Source organism: Festucalex cinctus, chromosome 1 (genome assembly GCF_051991245.1).
Source record: "Festucalex cinctus isolate MCC-2025b chromosome 1, RoL_Fcin_1.0, whole genome shotgun sequence".
In the NCBI taxonomy this organism is placed as follows: domain Eukaryota; kingdom Metazoa; phylum Chordata; class Actinopteri; order Syngnathiformes; family Syngnathidae; genus Festucalex; species Festucalex cinctus.
In genome coordinates this window covers 47,988,244-48,011,714 of record NC_135411.1, presented here as the reverse complement: position 1 = coordinate 48,011,714, position 23,471 = coordinate 47,988,244, and the positions used below count along the sequence as shown (strand labels likewise).

General features: G+C 42.0%; 1 protein-coding gene across 1 annotated transcript; it reads left to right on the top strand.

Moving 5' to 3' along the window:
- Positions 1 to 6,574: 6,574 nt before the first annotated feature.
- LOC144031762 (uncharacterized) lies at positions 6,575 to 19,894 on the top strand. Its single transcript, XM_077539183.1, has 4 exons — positions 6,575 to 7,304; positions 10,783 to 10,950; positions 13,971 to 14,095; positions 14,449 to 19,894. Exons 1-4 carry the CDS (start codon positions 6,852 to 6,854, stop codon positions 16,652 to 16,654), a joined length of 2,952 nt encoding a protein of 983 aa, XP_077395309.1. The 5' UTR covers positions 6,575 to 6,851; the 3' UTR covers positions 16,655 to 19,894.
- Positions 19,895 to 23,471: the final 3,577 nt, after the last annotated feature.

The window sequence follows — 23,471 nt, the reverse complement described above, 5'->3', positions numbered from 1 at the left end:
ACTCAGTGCTATCAAGTGGTAGGTGAAAGTCATTCTATTATGTAAATGATATAAAACGTTTGAAAACAGTCAGACAAAGTCCTCTGAACGTCTTTTCACACTTACAACAGCACAATACAACAGGAAGAAAGCGGGATGGCAACCTAATATGCTCCCACTGTTAAATAGATCCAGCTGCATAGAGATGTAAGACTGAAAGCAATGAAACTCAATCAGATTGGCTGTGATACAAGAGGGGCGGGTCAATGCTGAGAAGACCAGGTGGAAGTGGCACTGCTTACAGATACTGAACAACATGATGTACTGTAAATATCAGCCTAGCTAAGAGGCTCGCATATTTATTTATTTTTAAACAAAAAGTACATTTTAGTGTTAATTTAGTTTAGATAAATAAGCATAGTAAGGTGTTTGAAATCTGCGTTCTGAATTGTTGCCATCCATGTACTGAGATTTTATGTAATTTGAGAGACATATACTGTATTTCCAGAAAATTTTGGTCATATCTAAACTTGTCAGGGCCATTACATTCAGTGATGTTTTCGGATTACACACAAACAGAAACGCACGCGCGTACACACACAGACACAATGCATGCCATTTCGAACGGTAACGCAGTTGTCAGTTGACTGGCGCTATGTGAAGAATGTGGTGCTGATTCTCGCACCAGGATGTCAGATTTTAACTTGAGCAGGAAATGAAGTCACCTGCGGAAATTCCCCTTGACAGCATCACTTCAGATCAATTAATATTCCGTCTTTTATTTCCGCTTTTGTTTTGTTTATGACCAACAATATACTAACTATGCTATTGTTCAAGTGTTCCTGACATTCACGAGGAGTTTGGATGCATTTGGGAGTCAAAAGGTGTAACAAAAATAGCTCCTATTTCATTTGCGCTTTAAAAAAAAAAAAAAAAAAAGACGTGCTGAGTCACTTCGAAGCACATGAGACAAAACAAATGCTCTTCCTGTGCATCATTTTTCTGTCACACTCACACACACGATGGGAGATGCCGTAAAGAAGTACTTCATTGCTGACGTCACCACAAAGCAACACACACAGACGTGTCATGCCACATGGCACAATGTGACAGCACAAAGAGGATCTAATTCGCAAGAGAAGTCAAAAAGAAGAGAATACAAGGCGGGAAAGCAACCGATCAACAGCAGGCGGAAGACGGGAAAGTGTAATAGTTGAGAAGTCACTTCGACTCTTGGGATGCCAAATACAACGAAAACTGTTGAACCAGTTAGACTGACTTGAGCAGTCAGTCTAATGACAGGGAAAACACCTGCAGGCACAACACATCTTGCTTTTCAGAAGTCAAATAAGTACTTGAAGTGTTCAAACAATAAATCAAAAGGTGGGTTCGGCTACATAAGAGTAAAATGGGAGGGAGTATGTATGTGGTGGATTTGTTTTCCCTCCCCCTGTAGGTTGTCTGTTCACACTTGAAACATCGATCACAATGTTAAAAATTGGTACATGTATAGCCCTCTTTCCTGGTGAATGTCAACCAAGCTGTCCTCAAGCTTTCACAGTGGCAACATTTTCATTGTGTACAATTGTGTGCTATAATCTCTTGAAAATTGCCCAACATGATCGACCTTTTTTGTTTGGATGAACACAGACAACATGTAAAAAGACACATTTTGCTGTCAACAAACTTTAGAGTCATGAAATACACTTGGTCTACTGGATCTTTATGTTGATCAACAATGAAATTGTACCAGGCAAGAGTTGTGCAGAAACACACACACAAAATATTTAAGAAGACACAATGGCCACTGATTACATCGCTCCTCACTTGTCTTATGACATTTAATCGTATCAAGAATCAAAAGAGACTATCATGTGATAATCAAGTCAGCTGCATTGGTCTTGGCTCTTCTCTTACTCCAAACATGTAACTGCAGTTTATAACTTGTGACTGCTTGTTTTGTTCTCTTCCACTTCTTAGTAGGTCTTTATTTGACGATCTAACAGCCAGCAGTGGCATCGCGTGTGTTGCCAGTGCCTGAGGCAAATAACTGCCTACCTACATAAATAAGCAAACATACATTAAGTAGTCAACATTATCCATCCATCTTCTTCCGCTTATCCGGGGTCGGGTCGCGGGGGCAGCAGCTTCAGGAGGGAAACCCAGACTTCCCTCTCCCCAGCCACTTCAACCAGCTCCTCCGGCGGGATCCCGAGGCGTTCCCAGGCCAACCGAGAGACATAGTCTCTCCAGCGTGTCCTGGGTCGTCCCCGGGGTCTCCCGCCAGTGGGACATGCCCGGAACACCTCCCCAGGGAGGCGTCCAGGAGGCATCCGAACCAGATGCCCGAGCCACCTCAGCTGGCTCCTCTCAACGCGGAGGAGCAGCGGCTCGACTCCGAGTCCCTCCCGGATGACCGAGCTTCTCACCCTATCTCTAAGGGAGAGCCCGGACACCCTGCGGAGGAAACTCATTTCGGCCGCTTGTATCCGGGATCTCGTTCTTTCGGTCACGACCCACAGCTCGTGACCATAGGTGAGGGTTGGAACGTAGATCGACCGGTAAATCGAGAGCTTTGCCTTTTGGCTCAGCTCTTTCTTCACCACGACGGACCGATACAGAGTCCGCATCACTGCAGACGCTGCACCGATCCGCCTGTCGATCTCCCGCTCCATCCTAGCCTCACTCGTGAACAAGACCCCAAGATACTTGAACTCCTCCACTTGGGGCAGGATCTCATCCCCGACCTGAAGACGACACTCCACCCTTTTCCGACTGAGGACCATGGTCTCGGATTTGGAGGTGCTGATCCTCATCCCAGCCGCTCCACACTCGGCTGCGAACCGCTCCAGTGAGAGCTGAAGGCCCCGGCCTGATGAAGCCAACAGCACCACATCATCTGCAAAGAGCAGAAATACAATGTTGAGGCCACCAAACCGGAACCCCTCCACTCCTCGGCTGCGCCTAGAAATTCTGTCCATAAAAGTTATGAACAGAATCGGTGACAAAGGGCAACCTTGGCGGAGTCCAACCCTCACCGGAAACGAATCCGACTTACTGCCGGCAATGCGGACCAAACTCTGGCAACGGTCGTACAGGGACCGAACAGCCCGTATCAAGGGGCCCGGCACCCCGTACTCCCGAAGCACCCCCCACAGAACTCCCCGAGGGACACGGTCGAACGCCTTCTCCAAATCCACAAAACACATGTGGACTGGTTGAGCGAACTCCCACGCACCCTCGAGGATCCTGCGGAGGGTGTAGAGCTGGTCCACTGTTCCACGGCCAGGACGAAAACCACACTGCTCCTCCTGAATCCGAGATTCGACCTCCCGACGGACCCTCCTCTCCAGCACCCCTGAATAGACCTTACCAGGAAGGCTGAGGAGTGTGATCCCTCTGTAGTTGGAACACACCCTCCGGTCCCCCTTCTTAAAAAGGTCTGCCAATCCAGAGGCACTGTCCCCGATGTCCACGCGATGTTGTAGAGGCGTGTCAACCACGACAGCCCCGCAACATCCAGAGTCTTTAGGAACTCCGGGCGGATCTCATCCACCCCCGGGGCCCTGCCACCGAGGAGCTTTCCCCAGAGTCCCCAGACTCTGCTTCCTCAAGAGGAGACGTGTTGGTGGAATTGAGGAGGTCTACGAAGTATTCCCCCCACCGCTTCACGACGTCCCGAGTCGAGGTCAGCAGCACCCCATTGCCACTATACACAGTGTTAACGGTGCACTGCTTTCCCCTCCTGAGACGCCGGATGGTGGACCAGAATTTCCTCGAAGCCGTCCGGAAGTCATTTTCCATGGCCTCACCGAATTCCTCCCATGTCCGAGTTTTTGCCTCAGCAACCGCCGAAGCCGCGTTCCGCTTGGCCATCCGGTACCCGTCAGCTGCCTCCGGAGTCCGACAGGCCAAAAAGGCCCGATAGGACTCCTTCTTCAGCTTGACGGCATCTCTTACCGCTGGTGTCCACCAGCGGGTTCGAGGATTGCCGCCACGACAGGCACCGACCACCTTACGGCCACAGCTCCGATCGGCCGCCTCAACAATGGAGGCGCGGAACATGGCCCATTCGGACTCAATGTCCCCCGCCTCCCCCGAAACAAGGGAGAAGCCCTGCCGGAGGTGGGCATTGAAACTCTTTCTGACAGGGGATTCCGCCAGACGTTCCCAGCAAACCCTCACAATACGTTTGGGTCTGCCAGGTCGGACTGGCATCTTCCCCCACCATCGGAGCCAACACACCACCAGGTGGTGATCAGTTGACAGCTCCGCCCCTCTCTTCACCCGAGTGTCCAAAACATGCGGCCGCAAATCCGATGACACGACTACAAAGTCGATCATCGAACTGCGGCCTAGGGTGTCCTGGTGCCAAGTGCACATATGGACACCCTTATGCTTGAACATGGTGTTCGTTATGGACAAACCGTGACGAGCACAGAAGTCCAATAACAGAACACCGCTCGGGTTCCGATCAGGGGGGCCGTTCCTCCCAATCACGCCCCTCCAGGTCTCACTGTCATTCCCCACGTGAGCGTTGAAGTCCCCCAGCAGGACGAGGGAGTCCCCAGAGGGAGCGCTCTCCAGCACACCCTCCAAGGACTCCAAAAAGGGTGGGTACTCTGAGCTGCTGTTTGGTGCATATGCACAAACAACAGTCAGGACCCGTCCCCCCACCCGAAGGCGGAGGGAGGCTACCCTCTCGTCCACCGGGGTAAACCCCAACGTACAGGCGCCGAGCCGGGGGGCAATAAGTATGCCCACACCTGCTCTGCGCCTCACACCATGGGTAACTCCAGAGTGGAAGAGAGTCCAACCCCTCTCAAGAGGACTGGTACCAGAGCCCAAGCTGTGTGTGGAGGCGAGTCCGATAATCGGAACTTCTCGGCCTCGCACACCAGCTCGGGCTCCTTCCCTGCCAGAGAGGTGACATTCCATGTCCCAAGAGCCAGTTTCTGTAGCCGGGGGTCGGTCCGCCAAGGTCTCCTCCCTTGGCTGCCACCCAGCCTACACTGCACCCGACCCCTTTGGCCCCTCCCACCGGTGGTGAGCCCGTGGGAAGGGGGACCCACGTTGCCTCTTCGGGCTATGCCCGGCCGGGCCCCATGGGTGCAGGCCCGGCCACCAGGCGCTCGCCAGCGAGCCCCGCCTCCAGGCCTGGCTCCAGAGGGGGGCCCCGGTGACCCACGTCCGGGCGAGGGAAACGCTTCTCCAAAGATATTTGTCATCATAAGGGTCTTCTGAGCCGTTCTTAGTCTGGCCCCTCACCTAGGACCTGTTTGCCATGGGTGACCCTACCAGGGGCATAAAGCCCCAGACAACATAGCTCCTAGGATCATTGGAACACGCAAACCCCTCCACCACGTTAAGGTGCCGGCTCACGGAGGGGTAGTCAACATTACCCACTGTTAATTCTAACGACAGACTGTCAGTGTGACAGCCGGAACGCAGATCCCATTCGTGAGAACTCATTGCAGTTTTACAGAACGCGTTACAATATATGACTTCTTTTGTCCCTTCAGGGCCACCGTATGTTCACTTGTGCCCGACAACAGGAGTGTACAAGTAAAATATCACCAGTGGGAGCCAATCATCCATATTGCAATGCTAAACTAAAATTGCAGCGATTGTAGATCTCTGCCAATAGTGTCCAAACCTAATTTGGAGGCACACCAAACTGGACAACCATTCACAGACTCAGTCACACCAAAGGGAAAATTAAAACATCTCCAATAAGCATATTTTTGGACTGTGGAACGAAGCCGGAGTACCCGGAGAAAACACACGCAAGCATGAGGAGAACATGTAAACATGAGAGCCCTGACTCTCACCCACACAACCTCAGAAATGTGACCCTCATGTGCTAAACACCTGTCCACTGCGCCACTCGTCCCAGGTCCCAGCCTCACTCGGTATGTGCCATGTGTGGATCGACATCATTTTATTTTCACTTTACAGGGACGTTAACCTTGGTGTAGAGATTAGATAAACATGTTGCCTTGTAAAGCCTTCAATTTAAACTGAGACGAAAAGTGATTAAATGAATTTATTAGCTTGTTACCTATGTGTATTTAATTTTACTTAGCTTTGTTTTATTCTGATAGATAGATAGATAGATAGATAGATAGATAGATAGATAGATAGATAGATAGATAGATAGATAGATAGATAGATAGATAGATAGATAGATAGATAGATAGATAGATAGATAGATAGATAGATAGATAGATAGATAAACACCTCATATTAATCCAACTTAAACGTTTCATATGATTATGTGCTTCATTTGGATCCTTTTCGAAATATCTGATGTTTAGGGGAATTCTCTAAAATAGTGCCCCGGGCTTCCACCTGGTGGTTTTTCAGCATGGCCACTAATGATTTAATGAACGCTTTAAAAGGGATGGGTTGCCTTTGTTCACAACTCAGTCCCTCCTATATACGAATACATTTTATTTCCTCATCCAGCGCACACCCAAGTGCTGCAAATCGCTCCAGGTCGCATGAGGAAAGGTGTGTCCGTTTCGCTGCCAGGTTCACACCTGTCGGGCGGTGCCTCAAAAGAGGCGTCACCCACGCGCTCGAACGCCGGCCGGTCAGGCGGAGAGTCTTCCTCATCAAGAGATGACTATCCAGGCATTGGGAAGCTCTTAATGTAATATGGCTGTTTACGATTCCATTACAGTGTTACAAGGAGTGTTTTTTAACCATTCCGGAGTTAAAGTGCCCCGCTGTTGTAATTCAAACGACAACTTTTTACTCAACAAGGAGTACACCGGAGTTTACTAAAGTGGTCACGTCGACTTGTTGGAAGCTTCCGTTTTATTCTTGATTTTTTCCCTCCTTCCCCTTCTTGTATCTCGAGTTTCATTATGGCTCTGTCTCAAATTCAGTGCTTGGACGATAACAATGTAAACCCGAGGACTAACGAGTCCAAGCCGGACTTCTTTTACAGCGAGGACCAGAGGCTCGCGCTGGAGGTTCTGCTCCGCGATGGTCGCGAGCTGTTCCTCAAGTTTCTCGAGGAGCGCCAAATGCGGCGCTTCCTTTCGGAATTGGAGCAGGAATTTCTCACGAACAGGCTGGAGCCTTATGACACCAGCTCGGAGGTCTTCCGGGAGGACGCCGAGGAAAACGAGCCCCCGCTGTCGCTGCACTACTGGCCGGAGGTGTCGGAGTTGTCCATCCCGCAGATGGACTTGGGCTGGCCGCAGACTGACGCCTACCGCGGGGTGACACGCACCTCCGTGTACACGCAACCGCCGCTGGAGGGTCAGACCCACATCAAGGAGATTGTCAGAAGGATGATCGCACAGGCGCAAAAGGTGCGATCAACTCTCTTCTTGTGCACTTTCCTACATTTGCATGCACTTAACATGACGGTTTTCTTTGCAAAGCAGACATTAACGTAAATGTTTCAATGGAAAGGTTATGTGAAGAACATAAAGAATGCAGATCCATACAGTGTGGTTGCAGAACCATTTGTGAAGTGCAGTGGTGTAACGATGACGACTTTTTACTTACATATTTGGGTCATTCCAGAATTATTTGTGCTTCAAAATTCTTGAAAAATAAACTTGAACTTTTCAGATTTTCTGCTACATATTCATCAGTAATAGCCAGGCAAATTGTCAAAGTCTTGATTACAGATCAATAGTACAATTTTTAATTACAACTGCTCTGTTAATGTAGTGCAACCCTGTCACTCTAATGCAGGAGTGTCAAACTCATATTAGCTCAGGGGCCTCATGGAGGAAAATATATTCCCAAGTGGGCCGGATCGGTAAAATCTCGGGATGTAACGATAATGGCAATATCGTGATATGGCAATATTAAGACTGCCACATATATCATCGTCGTCATGTCACGATATGAAAAGCAGCCCATCTTTTTAAAAAGTCAGGTTGATTTCCATCCGACATTATTTTTATTTATTTTCTTTTTACCCTGACAAATCATCTCGCGGGCCGGATTAAACCCCTCTGAGGGCCTGATCCGGCCCGCGGGCTGTATGCTTGACGCCCCTGCTCTAATGCAACAGGGAGGGACAGCAATGACATGGACTTCATTATATGAGGTTGTTTTTTTTTTTTTTTATGTGCCTAGTCAGAAAATTATATGATAATAAAAAAAAACTGTTTCTTCCTTTTGTACTCAAGTATATTTCAGTCTGTACTACGCTATAGGCTATCACCAATTATGACGTTCACAAATTTATTCTCCTTTGGGTATCCACAGCAGAAAGATGGCGGCAAAACATGTCAGCCTCTTGTAAGGTGTAGCGCGACCTGTGTAATGTAATTAATTAGGTGTGTTAAAAAAAAAATCGATTCGGCAATATATCGCGATACTACAGCACGCAATTCTCGAATCGATTCAATAGGCAGCCGAATCGATTTTTTAACATCCATTTTTGATGAAAAAATATTCAACAAAACATCTAACTTTCACACCTTCAGCATGGAAGAATGTTATGTTAATGGAACATTAAGCCTTAATATTTTATTTCAATGCTGTTCTAACATGAAAAAGGTTACAACCTGTTTGTTAAATACAGTGGCTCACAGTTATAACACTGACGTTTCAGATCAATAAATAATACATTTTCATACAAATCTTACAGTGTACATGTACAAATTTACTGAATGGTATTTTCTAAATTGAGTAAAAAAAATCGTAACAATCGACTTGTAAATTCATATCGGGATTAATCGGTATCGAATCGAATCGTGACCTATGAATCGTGATGCGGATCGAATCGTCAGGTACTAGGCAATTCACACCCCTATAATTAATTATTACTAGAACTAGAATATGAAGAAAATGTACATTGATGTGATAGAACATATTTTTTTCATTGAAATTAATATACTGTATACTTTTTTTTAAATGAATGAACATAGAAAGATCTGAAAATTATACACATTGTCCCTTTAGGTACAGAGTGTAATACATTAATATATCATTTTGAGTAATGATGCCTTGTTGAACATGTGTGGTACTTTTTTTTTTCTTTTTTTTACATGCTTTAAAATGAATGTTTTGCTTAGACAGAATATTTCTTGAACGTTTGATGACCGCGTGTGAATCACTAAATCAAATAGCGCGCTGTCAGGGAACTTGATGTGCGCTACCTTGGCCATTCTTTGTCAGACAACCTTTCAAGTCAGTATTTTAAATTGCAGCTGGAAGAGGGCGTTGAAAATATGCACAGGTTAACCCCAGCTGCTATAGGTTCATGAATGTAATACAAGATACCTAACTTGAAATAGTGAAGCACTTCTGCCATTTTGGATCATATACTTGAAAACATTTCCTCTCACAAAGAAAAATCACAATTTTAAACTGGCCATTGACAAGAATATGTTCAAAGCAGTCTGACCTTCTTGATAAGCACTAACTTGACATCCGTGTATAGTGGATACACAAAACAAATGAACCAGCATATATTCAATGCAGTTCCATATCCTAATGTGGGTTACACATAACCAAATTCCATTGGTCAGCTACATGAACAAGGCGAGGGTTCTTGTTCTACTCTTGTATTTTTTGACTAGCTAGTTGTCACAATGTTGTAGACTGCTGTCAGTTTGTGGTCATAGTCCAGACTTAAGTAACTCAGTGAGACAGTAAAATGCAACATGATTAAACAGTGTTATCTAAAGCAGTGGTTCTCAACTGTGGTTGTCACTAACTCTTGACCCACTTTTATAGAAGTAAAAAATAATACTAAGAATACCCTTTGTAAAGACATGTATATCATACTTTAGACATAGCGACACATTTACATGTTCTAAGCGTATTAAGAAACCGATAATTAACATGACTGTGCGTATCCAAAAATGAATAATTTATTACGATTGCTCCAAACATTGCCATAAAATGTCACTAATAACTTGGAAGTGATCTCTTCTTTTTAGGAACATCCCTTATCTAATATGTTACATGTAGGAACTTCTCTACTTTGTAAATGTATGTGTGAGTTACAGCTCACGTTTCTGACACAAACCTGCCAAATGGTGTTTCTTTTTTTAGTTATTTTAAGAGTCTGACCTCTGAAGCACGCTAAATATTTGACTCTACAGGCGGCCCTGGCAAAAAAATTTTGTAGAAGTTGAACTGCCCTGTAGTCTATCCCTAACTGACAGTAATGCAAAAGTTGTGTTCTTATGAAAAACACTTCAACGGCCATGAATGTAAAACAATCCAATAAATAACAGAGCATGCATGCCTATTTGTGCCTTTTGACTTCATATTCATACATCGGCTAGAAAACTAGTTCACTGTACTCTGCAAATAGCCGAAAACGTCTTATGTTGTTAGCATAAACGGACTTTCTTTCCACAACACACCCATAATAGGTCCCGCGACCTATGTTTGTATCCTGCCCAACCAGTAAAGAATCACCAATTTAAAGGACTAAAGGTATCTCCTTATATTGTGCCTTCATGGTGTGATGAATATTTGCATGAGTGTGCATTATGGAAGAGTGTGACTAACAGTCACGATATGCCATAACGCAGTATGCTTGGAACACCCTTTGGGCGTTTTAAGAGCTGACGTGACGACAAATAAAGATGATGTAGACAGCAAGCAATGAGGGCACAGAAAAAAAAAAAAAAACCTTAATTGGTGTTTTCACTAGTTTTAATTAAACAAGAACTAAAACCTGTGGAACCACTTGAATCCCATTTGTTTTAAACATAGTAAAAACGTTGTACTGAATGCGGACTTCCTACATTTTGAATGTCCCTGAAGGTGTTAAATTATGCAAATCTAGTTTTACCGTGTGTATTTCTTCAGGTCATCGCTGTTGTAATGGACGTCTTCACCGATGTTGACATCTTCAGAGATTTGTTGGACGCTGGTTTTAGGAGGAAGGTTTCCGTCTACATCCTGTTGGAAAGCACATCATTACCTCATTTCCTGTCCATGTGTCAGAGGGCCAACATGCACGCAGGACATCTCAAGGTATGTATCATTTCAAGAACAAGGCTAGTCAAAGAACTGAAAATAGAAACACAGAAAACTGTAACCTTGTGGTGACAAGATTGAGGATGTAAACACATTAAACCAGCATGAAAAGTAATTTAATTTAACAAATAATACCAACATTATAGTATATTTGTATGATGAGAGTATATGTTTTGCGGTAGTTAGTAGAAAGTGGTGCAATCGTAAGAAAGGATGATGCAGTTCATGGAGTGAGAGGAACGCCATGTAAAAAAAGCAACTAACGTTGCGAGCGAGCCATCCGGTCAGTTGCTCAGGACACATAGCTGCATGTCTGTAAATAAATTATTATTTTGCCATCAAAAGCCCTTTCTCAGTACTGTTTTTGTTGTTTACAATTTAAAGGGTTACAAAAGAATAACAGCGTCAAAGTCACTGTTCTGCTTGGCAAGTTTTCTCCATTTTTTGTTTTTTGTTTTGTTTTCGGTGAACTAACCCATGTTCTACTTACTAAAGATTGGAAAAATACAGAAACAATCTTTTTTTTTTCTTCCTGGTAAAAGAAAGAAGTCGGCTATTTCTTTTGGTAGGTTCAATGCTTATATTGTCACAGAACACAGCATTCTGTTGGTCTTGAAAGATCAGTAGCTATAAATGATAAAGTATGTTAATAACCATTGTAACATTGATATTAAAACAATAAAACTCTCTATAAACTCTTATAACTTTGATGACGACTGCGCAAATATAATAAAATTTTAATTGGAAATGTGCCTCAGGCAACATTAGAGTTAACATTTATTTTCACCTAAATGTTAAAAGAACTTTGGGACTCCACTATTCTCAGTCATCAATACGATTTCAGACGGGTCAACTCCTGGCATCATCATCATCATCCTCCACTCACCAACTCCGCAGTTCACAAACAAATTTGGTTTACAAACAAGATTTTTGGTTACAGTATCCACATGGTTGCGTTGCACCTTCCCTCACACTACTTAAACATCAATTGTGTTTCATGTATTTCAAGTGTTATTTTATTACATGTTATTTATTTATTTATTGATTTATTTATTTATTTATTTTACTGTAAATTAGCTCAGTTTCAAGAAAGTGAAAGTGATTGTGCTATTAGGAATCTCTGGGAAGTGGTGTTTGGATTTAAAATAGCCTATGTGGTTCATGAAGTAGAAATGCACAAATGAATAAGGGCAAGTATTTGGAACAAAACAATCACAAAACAGGCGTGCACACGCTCAAACTCCCCTTTCCCAGTGTGCCTTGGAGGAACGAAAGGAAAGCACAAAGGCAGTCTGACAGACTTTCAGTACCATCTGCTTCTGGATTATCAGACAAACGGCAGAAAATGCAAGTCTCATGCGACATCTTGGGCTCACTAAACCCATGTGCATGACAGCCAAACATGACAAGTGAGCGAGGCTCTTAGGGTTTGGCAAGTTAGTTTTTTCTCTAACCAATTTCCTCTCTCAACATCTGCCTTTCCACAATTCCCAGCTGCATGTTTTTTTAAGCATTAGTTTGCTCAGAGTGCACATTACTGTATGATACAACAGTGTTTGTTTACAACACAGGACGGGATCAAATACGTAGTTTCAACAGTGTTTAATGGGTTTTTTTTTTATGTAAAAAAGCATAATGAGCCTTGTGGAGCATAAATCCAACAAGAGTTTAGCTGAGCGGGAGACTCACAAGATTTGCTAACATCTCACAGGATATGCTGAAGTTACATGTTTTGATGCTTAACAGCAGAGGCTCGTGCTCTTGGTTATTGTTCAACGTTACAGGCAGAGGTCCCACTGTCTTGTATTCCATATAAAATATGTTTGCATCGGTGGGCAGGGGCTTTTTGGCACACTGTTGGGGCACTGCCATGCTCATCACTGAAGTCAATGTTGAGATTGAAATTCTTAGTGGTGCAGAGCAATTGTTAGTAACAATCAAATTCTCTTTCTGACATCTCTCCACATGACATCTCAGTGGGAATTATCTAGCACAGGGGATGTCTTCATGAGTAAGTGGCAATTATGAACAGAAATAGTAGTCGTGCTAAGTCAATTCATTGTGTCATGTTGCCATGACTGGTTGAAGGAGGGAAAGAGACGTGTGACAGCTTGATGACCACATTCATAATAAACTGCAAGTGGAGAAACTTTAGGCTATTCGGTTTGCAGAGAAGCTCCTTCTCATTTGGCCTTATAAAATATCATTTCTAACAAATGTATTTGTCTGTATGTATGTATGCATGTATGTATGTATTTATTTGTGACTAATGCTTACATTCATGAGTCCAGTCAACTATCAGTTGTAACTGCAATGAAATTATCGTATTTCACACCACATTCTTTCTTGAACATCCCAAGGCTAAAAATGAAATTTTCTGATCTTACTAATCAAAGAATGTGCAAAGAGGAAGAGAAAGATGTAATCATAAGTGGAGGAAAGGGGAACTTCTCTCACATGACACACAAAGTTATGTCGTGCAGATAGAAGATAGCAAGGCCAGGCTTGGAGCTGTCCTACTAGTGTATCTGTTTTGTGCACTCATGCGTGACGGACCGAGCAAGCAAGATGCTAGCGAAATGGGGGGATGGGCCGCCAGCGAGGTCCCTCTAGCAAGCGGACCAGCAGACTAACGTTGGGTCCTCATTCTGTTCACCGCACATGGGTCTTCACAACATAGACACTTCAGGGAAAGTTACCTGTTTATTTCAAAACACCAGCCTGCAAACTACCGACATCGCTAGCTAAGGAGTGCACCAGCAATAGACTCGTACAATACCTCACTACCTCGCTTTGTGTTGTCATGGTGTGTGGGTCTATGTAACAGACACTTCAGGAAAAGCTTTATCACAGAACACAACAGCACATTATTTACTCAATCATGTGTCAGATTTATGAGACAATTTTATTTTTAGTTACAAGGACTTCATTTTGGCAAAAGCTTGAGTAACTGTCCTTGTTTTCCTATGACCAATAATTCATATACGTACTACTATGTGTGTGTTTATATATTATAGCACCTTCGAGTACGCTGCACAGCGGGAACAGAGTTTTACACTCGTTCCTGCACCAAGGTGAAAGGTCGACTGGGACACAGATTCATGTTCATCGATGGAGATAAAGCTGTGTCCGGATCTTTCAGGTCAGTGTACTTGATTTTAGGCTTGAGAGTGACACATGAATAATAAATGTTCTGTGTTAATACATTTTACTGTCCCTTCTCTACATACTTGACGGACATGCTGAAAATGTGTCATACTTTGTAATAACAGCGAAAATAGTTTTCAATGAAGTAACTAGACAGCGACACCATAAAACCACTGTTTTAATAAGTAGGGCAATACTTATCAATACAATACAAAATCTTGGCAGGTTTAGTATTTGGTTTCAGTGTTGATCTCATTGTCAGTACTTTACTGTATCAGTTGTATTTTATCAGCTGTTTTTGCAATGTACAGTGTAAAATGTATGTTGTGTTTTCTGAATGATCTACAGTTTCACCTGGATGTCCTCAAGACTGGACAAAAATCTTGTCACCGTAGTGACTGGCCAGGCAGTGGAGGCCTTTGATCATCTCTTTCGCCACCTTTACATGACTTCAGTATTTGTTGATCTCCAGCAAGTCGCCACCGAGCCTGAGCCTGAGCGTGAGCCTATCCCAAAGCTGGCTCCCGTAGTCCTGCCTTCCGCTACCACAACAAAGAAATTGTACAATCCCAAATATGCCTTGCTTATTGGAGAAAATGCTAGCCCTACTTCTGCTGACCAAGAGAGCCCCAAAGAGTCCCAAACACCAGAGGTCCCAGATACTAAGAAGAGAAGGCGAAGAGGAAGTAAAGAACCTGGGCAAGAAGAGGAAATCATCCATCCTGGACTTGTCAATCTAGAGAAGGCAAACTTGATTCCTTACTTGCCCACCTGGCCAGAACCTGACCCCCCAAGCGATGTCATTGGTTTTATAAACATCATGGACACAAGCAAACCGACTCAAGTGCATCTGCAACGTTCCGAGAGGTTTGAAACCAGTCAAGCCATTCGGTTCAAAAATCCTTTGCCCATGCCCAAAGAAGTTGTGCCAGAGGTTGCTCAGCCCAGAGTGACTCATTCTAAAATTGAGAAGACAAACCCTCCACCATCGCAAGATCGGAGCAAAGCTAAAGACTCTGTATATGACAGATTGCAGCGCATGGATTCCACCAGTACAAAAGTAACAAGTCAAGATGAAGGGCAGACCATGACACGTCTGTCACCTCTGTCTAGCAACGATGAACACATTAAACGAAGTACCAGTAATATGGAACACATCTCTGAAAAAAAGAATAGTGTGACACCAAAAATTGGGACAACTCCTGCTACACAATCACGTTTCCTGCCAAGTGCCTCAAACTCAGGAACAGAACACAGAGAAACCAACGTCAGCAATGGCCTGGGCACGCCAAATAGTAGCACTCTTAAGAGGTTGAACAGCCTGACCACAGATAATAAAGCAGCCACCCACAAGTCCACTGGAGAAAACAAGCAACAGACTGTCACGAAAATGCATGAAAATAGCAACAGAAAAACTGGACTGCAGAAAGATGACAGAAAGAATGACTCCTTTCAGAAAAATCAACAGCATCACCAAAAGCAAACCTCTGCAGGAAGTCAGAATAAAACATCAGTTGGACTACTTGATGGAAAGGGAGGAACTCCAGGGGTCTCTGGGAACAAACCAATCCAGTCAGATGATGTGGCCACTTTGGCACCAAATAGAGGCAGTATGCATATTCAAGAAAAAAAATCAGATGACATCAAATCTGTGAGGACAGTTGACTGTGATGGAGATTCAAAGCCACAGAAAGACCTCGTAGAAACTGACAGCAAGGCTACATCGAGACAGCTCACTGAAAATGAATCTGAAAAGAAAACATACCATGTAAAAGAAAACAAACCACAAAGAATATCTTACACTCAAAGTGCCCCATTGACCATGTGGGAACGGATTCAGGCTGCGATGGTTGAGCCGTCCAATGATGGCATAGATAACACAACGGAAAAACTCAATGACGAAAACACCACAAATTCAGCAAAGAAGAAAACCAGAAGAGTCCCACAATCTCCAAAAGAACAAATACTTTCTCACACACCAGAGAAAGCCCTCCCGGACTCACCTGGTATCAATCCGGACTTTCAAACCCCTACGTCAGACATGAGTGACAAGCGTCGCTCAAGAGATGACTCCAATTGCTCCACAACCTCAGAGGACCATGTCGAATACGGCAGTCACAGTACGGATAATCATGATCCACATGACACACAAACAAATACATCTAATAAGGGTGCCACCAGTCCTTTATTCATAGACTATAGTGCATATGTTGCGTTGTTTAATAATAAAGACAAGCATACCTCAAGCAAAGGAAACCAGGGTCTTGAGAGTAAAGTGAAAATGAGGGACAAGGAGGATGTGAAAAGTAAAGACAGTGGAATCAAAAAGACTTCAAATCGCGATTCCAAAGGGAAAGAGAGGCGAAATAGCGAAGAATCAAAACCAAAGACTTTTGAGAAAGAAAAGGAGAGCCAAAATCAAGGTCTCGTGAGAAAGTCACAATTTCAAAGGGCAACAGGATCCAACAATGGGGAGAACAGAGATGGGACATACAATGAGAGTAATAGCACTTCTAAACCACAAAAAAAACTACAACCTCAAGAATATAAATAGTAAATTAAAACTTGTACTGGGGGGACATCTTCATAAAGATGTTTAATACTTGTGTGTTGATCTGGTGTCCACAATGGGTTAAAAAGGTCCAGTTCAGGAATATTTCTGCAAGTTGACAGCACAGTATCATAAATGTATACTGTGTTTTGGAATGTAGTACATTCCAAGAGCTTGGGTACAAATTTGATTGTGCAGGTCTTTTTTTTTTTTTTTCTTTTTTTTTGGCACAATATCAGATATTTCTTTACTGTCAATAACTTACATAACTTGGTGCAGTATGCACTAGCAGACCATAGATACATTGAGACATGTAACTATGATTATTTATAATTGAGCAAGGAGATACAGTAAAAGCTTAATGAAACATACAAGCACACCCTTATGAATTGTTTGAAGATTGATGATGTCACATTTCTTGGCATTCCATTCCACAGCTTTTTAATTCAGTGTTGACATATAGTCGGTTCAACACACTGAATGCAATATTTTGACTTAATTCAGACATTAGATTCAAAAAATATAAATACAATAAAAATGATAATAAATTTCTCCTTAATTTGCACCAATGATCTTTGCTCAGTTGGCACGACATTTCTGAGAAGTGTTACATCTCCTCTGCTTTTTGCTGCAGCTTAAAGGCACAGCCACACCCACTCGTCCCATCTCAGCCCCAGTGAGCCAAACAGAAAGGAAAGCGGCTCGCAGCACTTCACAGGTCTTTGACTATTTATTGTCTTTTCGCAAAGAATCTTTGGGGCGACCGCCTTCATGAGAAGCTGTACAAATAAAAGACTTCCTCTAATGAAATTCTCAACGAGAGAACGACATGCCAAGAGCTGGACAGTTGCAACACCAACATCCTCCTCTAAAGCAACAACTTGCCTTCATTCACAACTGAACCTCAAAGGATTTCTTGTCATTCTTAGAAAGGCATCTTAGTAAGAACAACTAAGTTTAATTCCATGTCACATTTGGCAGGATGGACAACTAAGAAAGCAGAGCGACATCCATCTTCTAGGCCGCTTGTCCTCATTAGGGTCACAGGTAGCTTAGCAGGCTTTTGACAAGAGCTAAGGTACACCTTAGATAGATACTGTAGATAATCACATAACAGCATTCCTAGTCACGTTCACACCTATGTGCAATTACAGTCTTCAATTATCCAAGCATGTTTTGGCGACGTGGCAGAAAGCCGGAGTATCACGATGCCAACTTTATTTCCGCAGAACGACGGTCATTTTATGTTCACTCGGGAAACTAACAAAGGACACTTTTGAATACAGCTAAGAGCTACTTTTGTTTGACCACAAGGAAGTACTAACTGACAGTTTGGTAACTTGATGAACTTTCAGATGGACTGCCGCTCGACATGCTTTTCCCTCATGTTGTCTGACTGGTTAAGCCAGACAGTTCAGCGACAAGACGACACACCTAAGAGTCATTTTCAATTGCTCCAGAACAAGTCAGTGACAATACGAGAAAACAATATTCTCAAGAGTATTGTATCAGTTCCAGACCTATCTTGGTACACTGTGATCTTTCAACTCGTGTTACATCATGCTACAGATAAGCTTAGGGTAGAAAATGATGCACTCATGTGCTACTAGCTTAACTTAAATGTCTAAGTACATGTAATGAGACCTGGGGCCATGGTGGCTGCGTGTTCATCTCACATTTACAGTTTTATGTATTATGATAAGGCCATTATTTACTTGCTGAGCGTGGATAGACAAACATTACTTATATCCACGACAACCCAGGGCAAGTTCAGGTTGGGTGAATGATCACAGTCTTTGTGTGTTTGAACTTCTTATCAGGTATTATTAGTACAGGTATTTAAATGGCTCAGTTGTAAAGGAAAGTGTGAATGAATGACTTGGGTGACTCGTCCCAACCTCCAGTTAGATTGGGAAAAAATATATTCTTTTGTAGAGAAGCATTATACGCCCAGATCGGGAATGTATGTCAGCACTCCACCCCCCGCTTGCAAATTAGTTTCCGATCGTCAGCTCCTCCCTTGTCATCAATGTCGAATGGATGTCGGTCCACCAAAAAAAATAAAAATAAAAAAAAATAATATGCTTACTAATCCCTACTAGGGGGGGAAAAGATGGGGAAGGACCACTGTTCTTTTTTTATAATAAAAGTCAATCAAGGTTAATTATTCATGTGGGAGAAGAGGCGGCACCAGGGAGTGGGGCTCTGTTAAAAAAAAAAAAAAAAAAAAAATCACTTTGGTTCTCTCTAAGTTAATGCTGCAAATTGAAAATCTAATTTTCTAGGCCCCTGTCAGTCATCGGGCTCTTTAGAATTTCACCATTGTTGTCCCTGTTAAGGAGAATTATAATGAAATGTAAACATGTTGTTACATACAGAATTGAAAATTGTTACATGCTTCACAAAGACTTTTTATGCAGAAATATATTGTGTGTTTTTGCACAAACAGACATTCTGCAAGTGCAAATGTTCATTATTCCTAGTTGGCCAATTTTAAACATCCAATCAATGTCACACAATGTGAGTGGGAAGTTGTGGAGTGGTTTGCTACCAAAGATATCTACCAAGCATCCCACAGTGTTATCTGAATAGAGACACAAATGGCTTGAAAATTAAAATGTGCCAATGGCTTCAATATCAAAACCAGTGGGTCGCTTGGTTTTGTTATTTTATTCAGATGTATTATTAAATGGCAATATGATCACAGACCAGTTGTAACATAACTGTGACTGTATAGTTTTTTTGTTGTTGTTGTTGTTTTTTTAGAATCTCACAGAATTAACTAATATTTTAAGTTTTTTGTGTACATTTTTTTAGTCTAGTCAGTCACAATAAAACAATATTTGCAGATATAACACAGGTACAGTATGTGCAGGAACATTGTACTGTATGTTAGGGTGACGATGGGGCTATTTTCCAGTTAACACTCATTTGTGCACTTTACATTTAAAGTATGTTGAAGGTTGATATTCTGTTTTACAGAATGTTCTGTTACTTTACTATTGGTATTACATGCTATTTTTGACATGATGTATATTTAGTGAATTCAAGTTATGGATTCTTTTATTTCTTTTTACTATTTATATTCAGAGTTTTCTCGACCGAAAGATAACGTTTATGTACAGACGGCCAACTTGTCTGTGAGAAGACTACCGATAAAAAGCAACAGCATTCATGTTGGCACTCGAAGTTTGACAGTCTGTTCTCAGGACAAATAAATAAACCCATTGAAGACAACAATGACATGGCTGCTATCTAATGATTGAAAATTTTCTGCACTACAAATAGCCGTATCAGTTTTCCCCTCTCATGAATATAGGAGGATCCTCTGTTGAAATTTTTGAGAGCATGCGCGGATGGCTGTGTGGCAGAAAACATGGCGGACTGTATAGAAACACCATACACGAAGAAAGTTAGCGGGCGAATCGCCGCTATTTAAGCACGTTAACGGCTGAAGGGTGGAGGAGGGTTACGGAGATGTATTGGCGACAATTTGAAACTATTGAAAGCCCGTATGAGACGTGGGATTATGACAAAATTTGGTCCGACTCACCTGTTTCCTGGTCACACATCTGCTTTGGGGACAAATTACTCTTATTTAATACAAAGCCCTGTGCAAAACTGGGTAATTATTCTTCTAAATCCGGGCATGCTGGAGTGGAATGCGATAAAAAAAATAAAAAAAAAAAAAATCAAAACTCTGAAGCTGGGAGATGTGGTTGTTTTACAATTCTGGTAGTGCTAGTGGGTAAACGAAAGATTATTTATAAAAAGAACAAAGATGGTTGTATGTCCTAGAATTCAATTTCTTTATTTGGGGACCTTTAGCAGATATGAGATTAAAATATATTAATTAATTAGATGAATTCATTCAAAATCCTGTAATTAATTAGATGAAAATTTGTACTCGCCATAGTACTAGTAATTTATTATAGCCTACAGTAACTTATTTTCGGATCAATACCAGTACGAGTACTCAACTCTTGAGTATTCGATAAAGTACTAATGCCACTAATACTTGCTCCATAAAATTTCCCCAAAAATACAATGACAGATCATTTTAAAGAAAGACCTATCTATCCACAAAATAGCATTTTTCCTTGAAATCGCATGAAATTAATGGGAATTTTCTATTCTTCTAATTCCTAGTTATTGATCATAAAATGGCCACAAGATGGCAGTCGATGCTGGTATCAGCCGCCAACGCGAGTACCCATACTTTGAAATAAGGCTGAGTACGCAGTACTCAACCGTCCCTAATTCAGTATCTATTATAGTCTGTTATGAGAAAAATTAGCATACAGTTCAGCATCAGGAGACAGAAAATTAGTGAGGAATTGAAAATATTTTTAAGTGCATTTATTCCCAGCAGGATTTACTGAAAAAACAACACCATAGAAAATGTGTATTATTATTATTATTATTGAACATTACCAAGTAACATGCATTTGTAAAAAATCATCTCAAAAGAACAATTAACCCCTAAGAGATACCACAATGTTTGCTATCGAACTATTAAAATCAAAGACTCGCTTTGCTATGTTTAATTCATAATTTTACGCCACATTTCCCAAACGACTCCTCTGACAAGTTTATAGGCAAAAATTGTTTTGACCTCAATTCTTCGACATCGGCTACGGCTCTTAAATCATGGATGACTTCCTCTTAGCAGCTATGAAAGACTCTGCTCGCTGACTTGCATCCAAAACGCATGCATGCCTCAAGGCGGAACAAGCGCGGACGGATTAAATATCCAAGAAGTTGATCTGGCCATCTTTTTCACATTCAGCCCTGTCAGGAAAGTCTTAAATAAGACTGCAGTGCAGTGTTAATCCACAGTCCCATTATAATGCCTGTTGGACATGGGTGGGAACCATCTTTTAGTTAACATCCATCCATCCATCCATCCATTTTCTTGACCGCTTATTCCTCACAAGGGTTGCGGGGGGTGCTGGCGCCTATCTCAGCTGGCTCTGGGCAGCAGGCGGGGCACACCCTGGACTGGTTGCCAGCCAATCGCAGGGCATTTTAGTTAACATTCCATCAGTTATTTTCAATAAGGAGAAAAAAAACAGGGAGGTTGTACAAGTTGCATAAAGATTTTCTCCAAAGTATCTTTGCTGTTTTAAAGGATCGCTCTAACTTCAACTGGTATGTCTGCTGACTCATTTACACAAGGCTGGATTTGCATTTTTGGGGAACAAGAGGGAGATAAAATGGAAAGATTAGTGTGTTTGTTGCAAAATATAGTGATGAGTAAGCATGCACAGATGCAAGCACACACTGATTTTTGTCTGAGAACATCACAGCTCAGTTCCTCACCAATAAATCTTGATGATACAGCTAACTACGGTCATAGAGAAAAATTTGACGATAGAAATGCAAAACGAAACACTCTGGAAATACTTGCCTGGGTTCCTAATCCAGATTAAAAATTTGTAAACCCGTATGATTAGCCCTTCATCATCAATCTTAAAAAAAAAAGCAACAAAAAAAAAAGCTGCATTGTCTTGAGAAAGTATCACTGAGAGCAGCAACATGATTGTTTTGACAGTACAGACTGTAAATGTTCACAGACTAGAATGACACCTTTTATGATGATTAAAAAGAAAACCATTTGACGTGGAGCTCATCGTCACCCAAGATGACTTCTGAGTAGCGCCAAGCAGGTGAACTGTTTGTATGTCAATTACTGTTTAAGAACCTTAAAGAGAGTTATTGTGGATTTTTTTTTTCCATTAAATTGCTTGTACAGCATACAAACAGTTGGATCTCATGTGGCTGCCTACCCATGAAGTGTGAATTTAAACAACCGAGTAAACCTTTTGATAGCTTCCTATTTTTGAAAACGTGACTATGAGTGAACACTTCTGAATTGTGTCGACATGATTCCACTAATTTACATGCTACTGCGCCCATACCACATTTCTCTGCCCATGACTTGGCAGTGAGGCTCGTTAAAAATGTGCACTTTTTAGCGAGGGTCGGGGTCCTCCTGAGTCAAAGTCTTAAGGTAAGCAGAACTGCAGTGTTACCAGAGATCAGCATTAGCTAAAAGCATGATCAGCGTAAGTATTTGTGTCTGGTCATGTGCTCGTTGCATGCATTACGCAAAAACAGATCCACATCCCAGTTGGTAAGTGTAATTCAGTGATGTTGGTGATGAATACAATATTTCTCTTGATGTGAGCTTAATGTTCTCTTCTTCCCCGGTCACAAGTTTATTGACATCCTAGTTGGAGTTTTCTGTAAACCTAAACGCACAATGAAAAGAATTACGCACTTTTTTTTCTTTTTTTTTTAAGCCTTTGGGATGTCTGCATTCAGTTTCATCCCAAAAACAAAAATGTAAAAAAAAAAAAAAAAAAGGAAAAAAAAAGGACTGTTTTTCACATTTTGAAAACATCACCATCTTATTACTAGCATATGATGGAAAAGCACATTGACAAGCTAGCAAAAATTGGCATTATAGAAGTCATGGGATGGATTTCCATTCAAATAAATATTCACAGAAAAATGCTGTGTTAAAATCTGTGTTATACAGATAGTAATATAACAATGCTCACAGGAAAATGTGATTTCCTAATCTGAATCAGTCACGAGTTATATTACAAAAATTCAATTTCTTCTTTTAATCTTTTCATCTTAATGTAATGGTGCATGCAGCTTACCACACTGAACCTAAGACGCCAAGGAAATATACGTTATGAAGACAACTGCGAACTGAATTATATTGAGAAAGAAATGCACATGTGCTTTGAACTTTTTTTTTTATTACTACTTTGAATTCCAACCCGTTCTTATACCTAAATAAAGATAC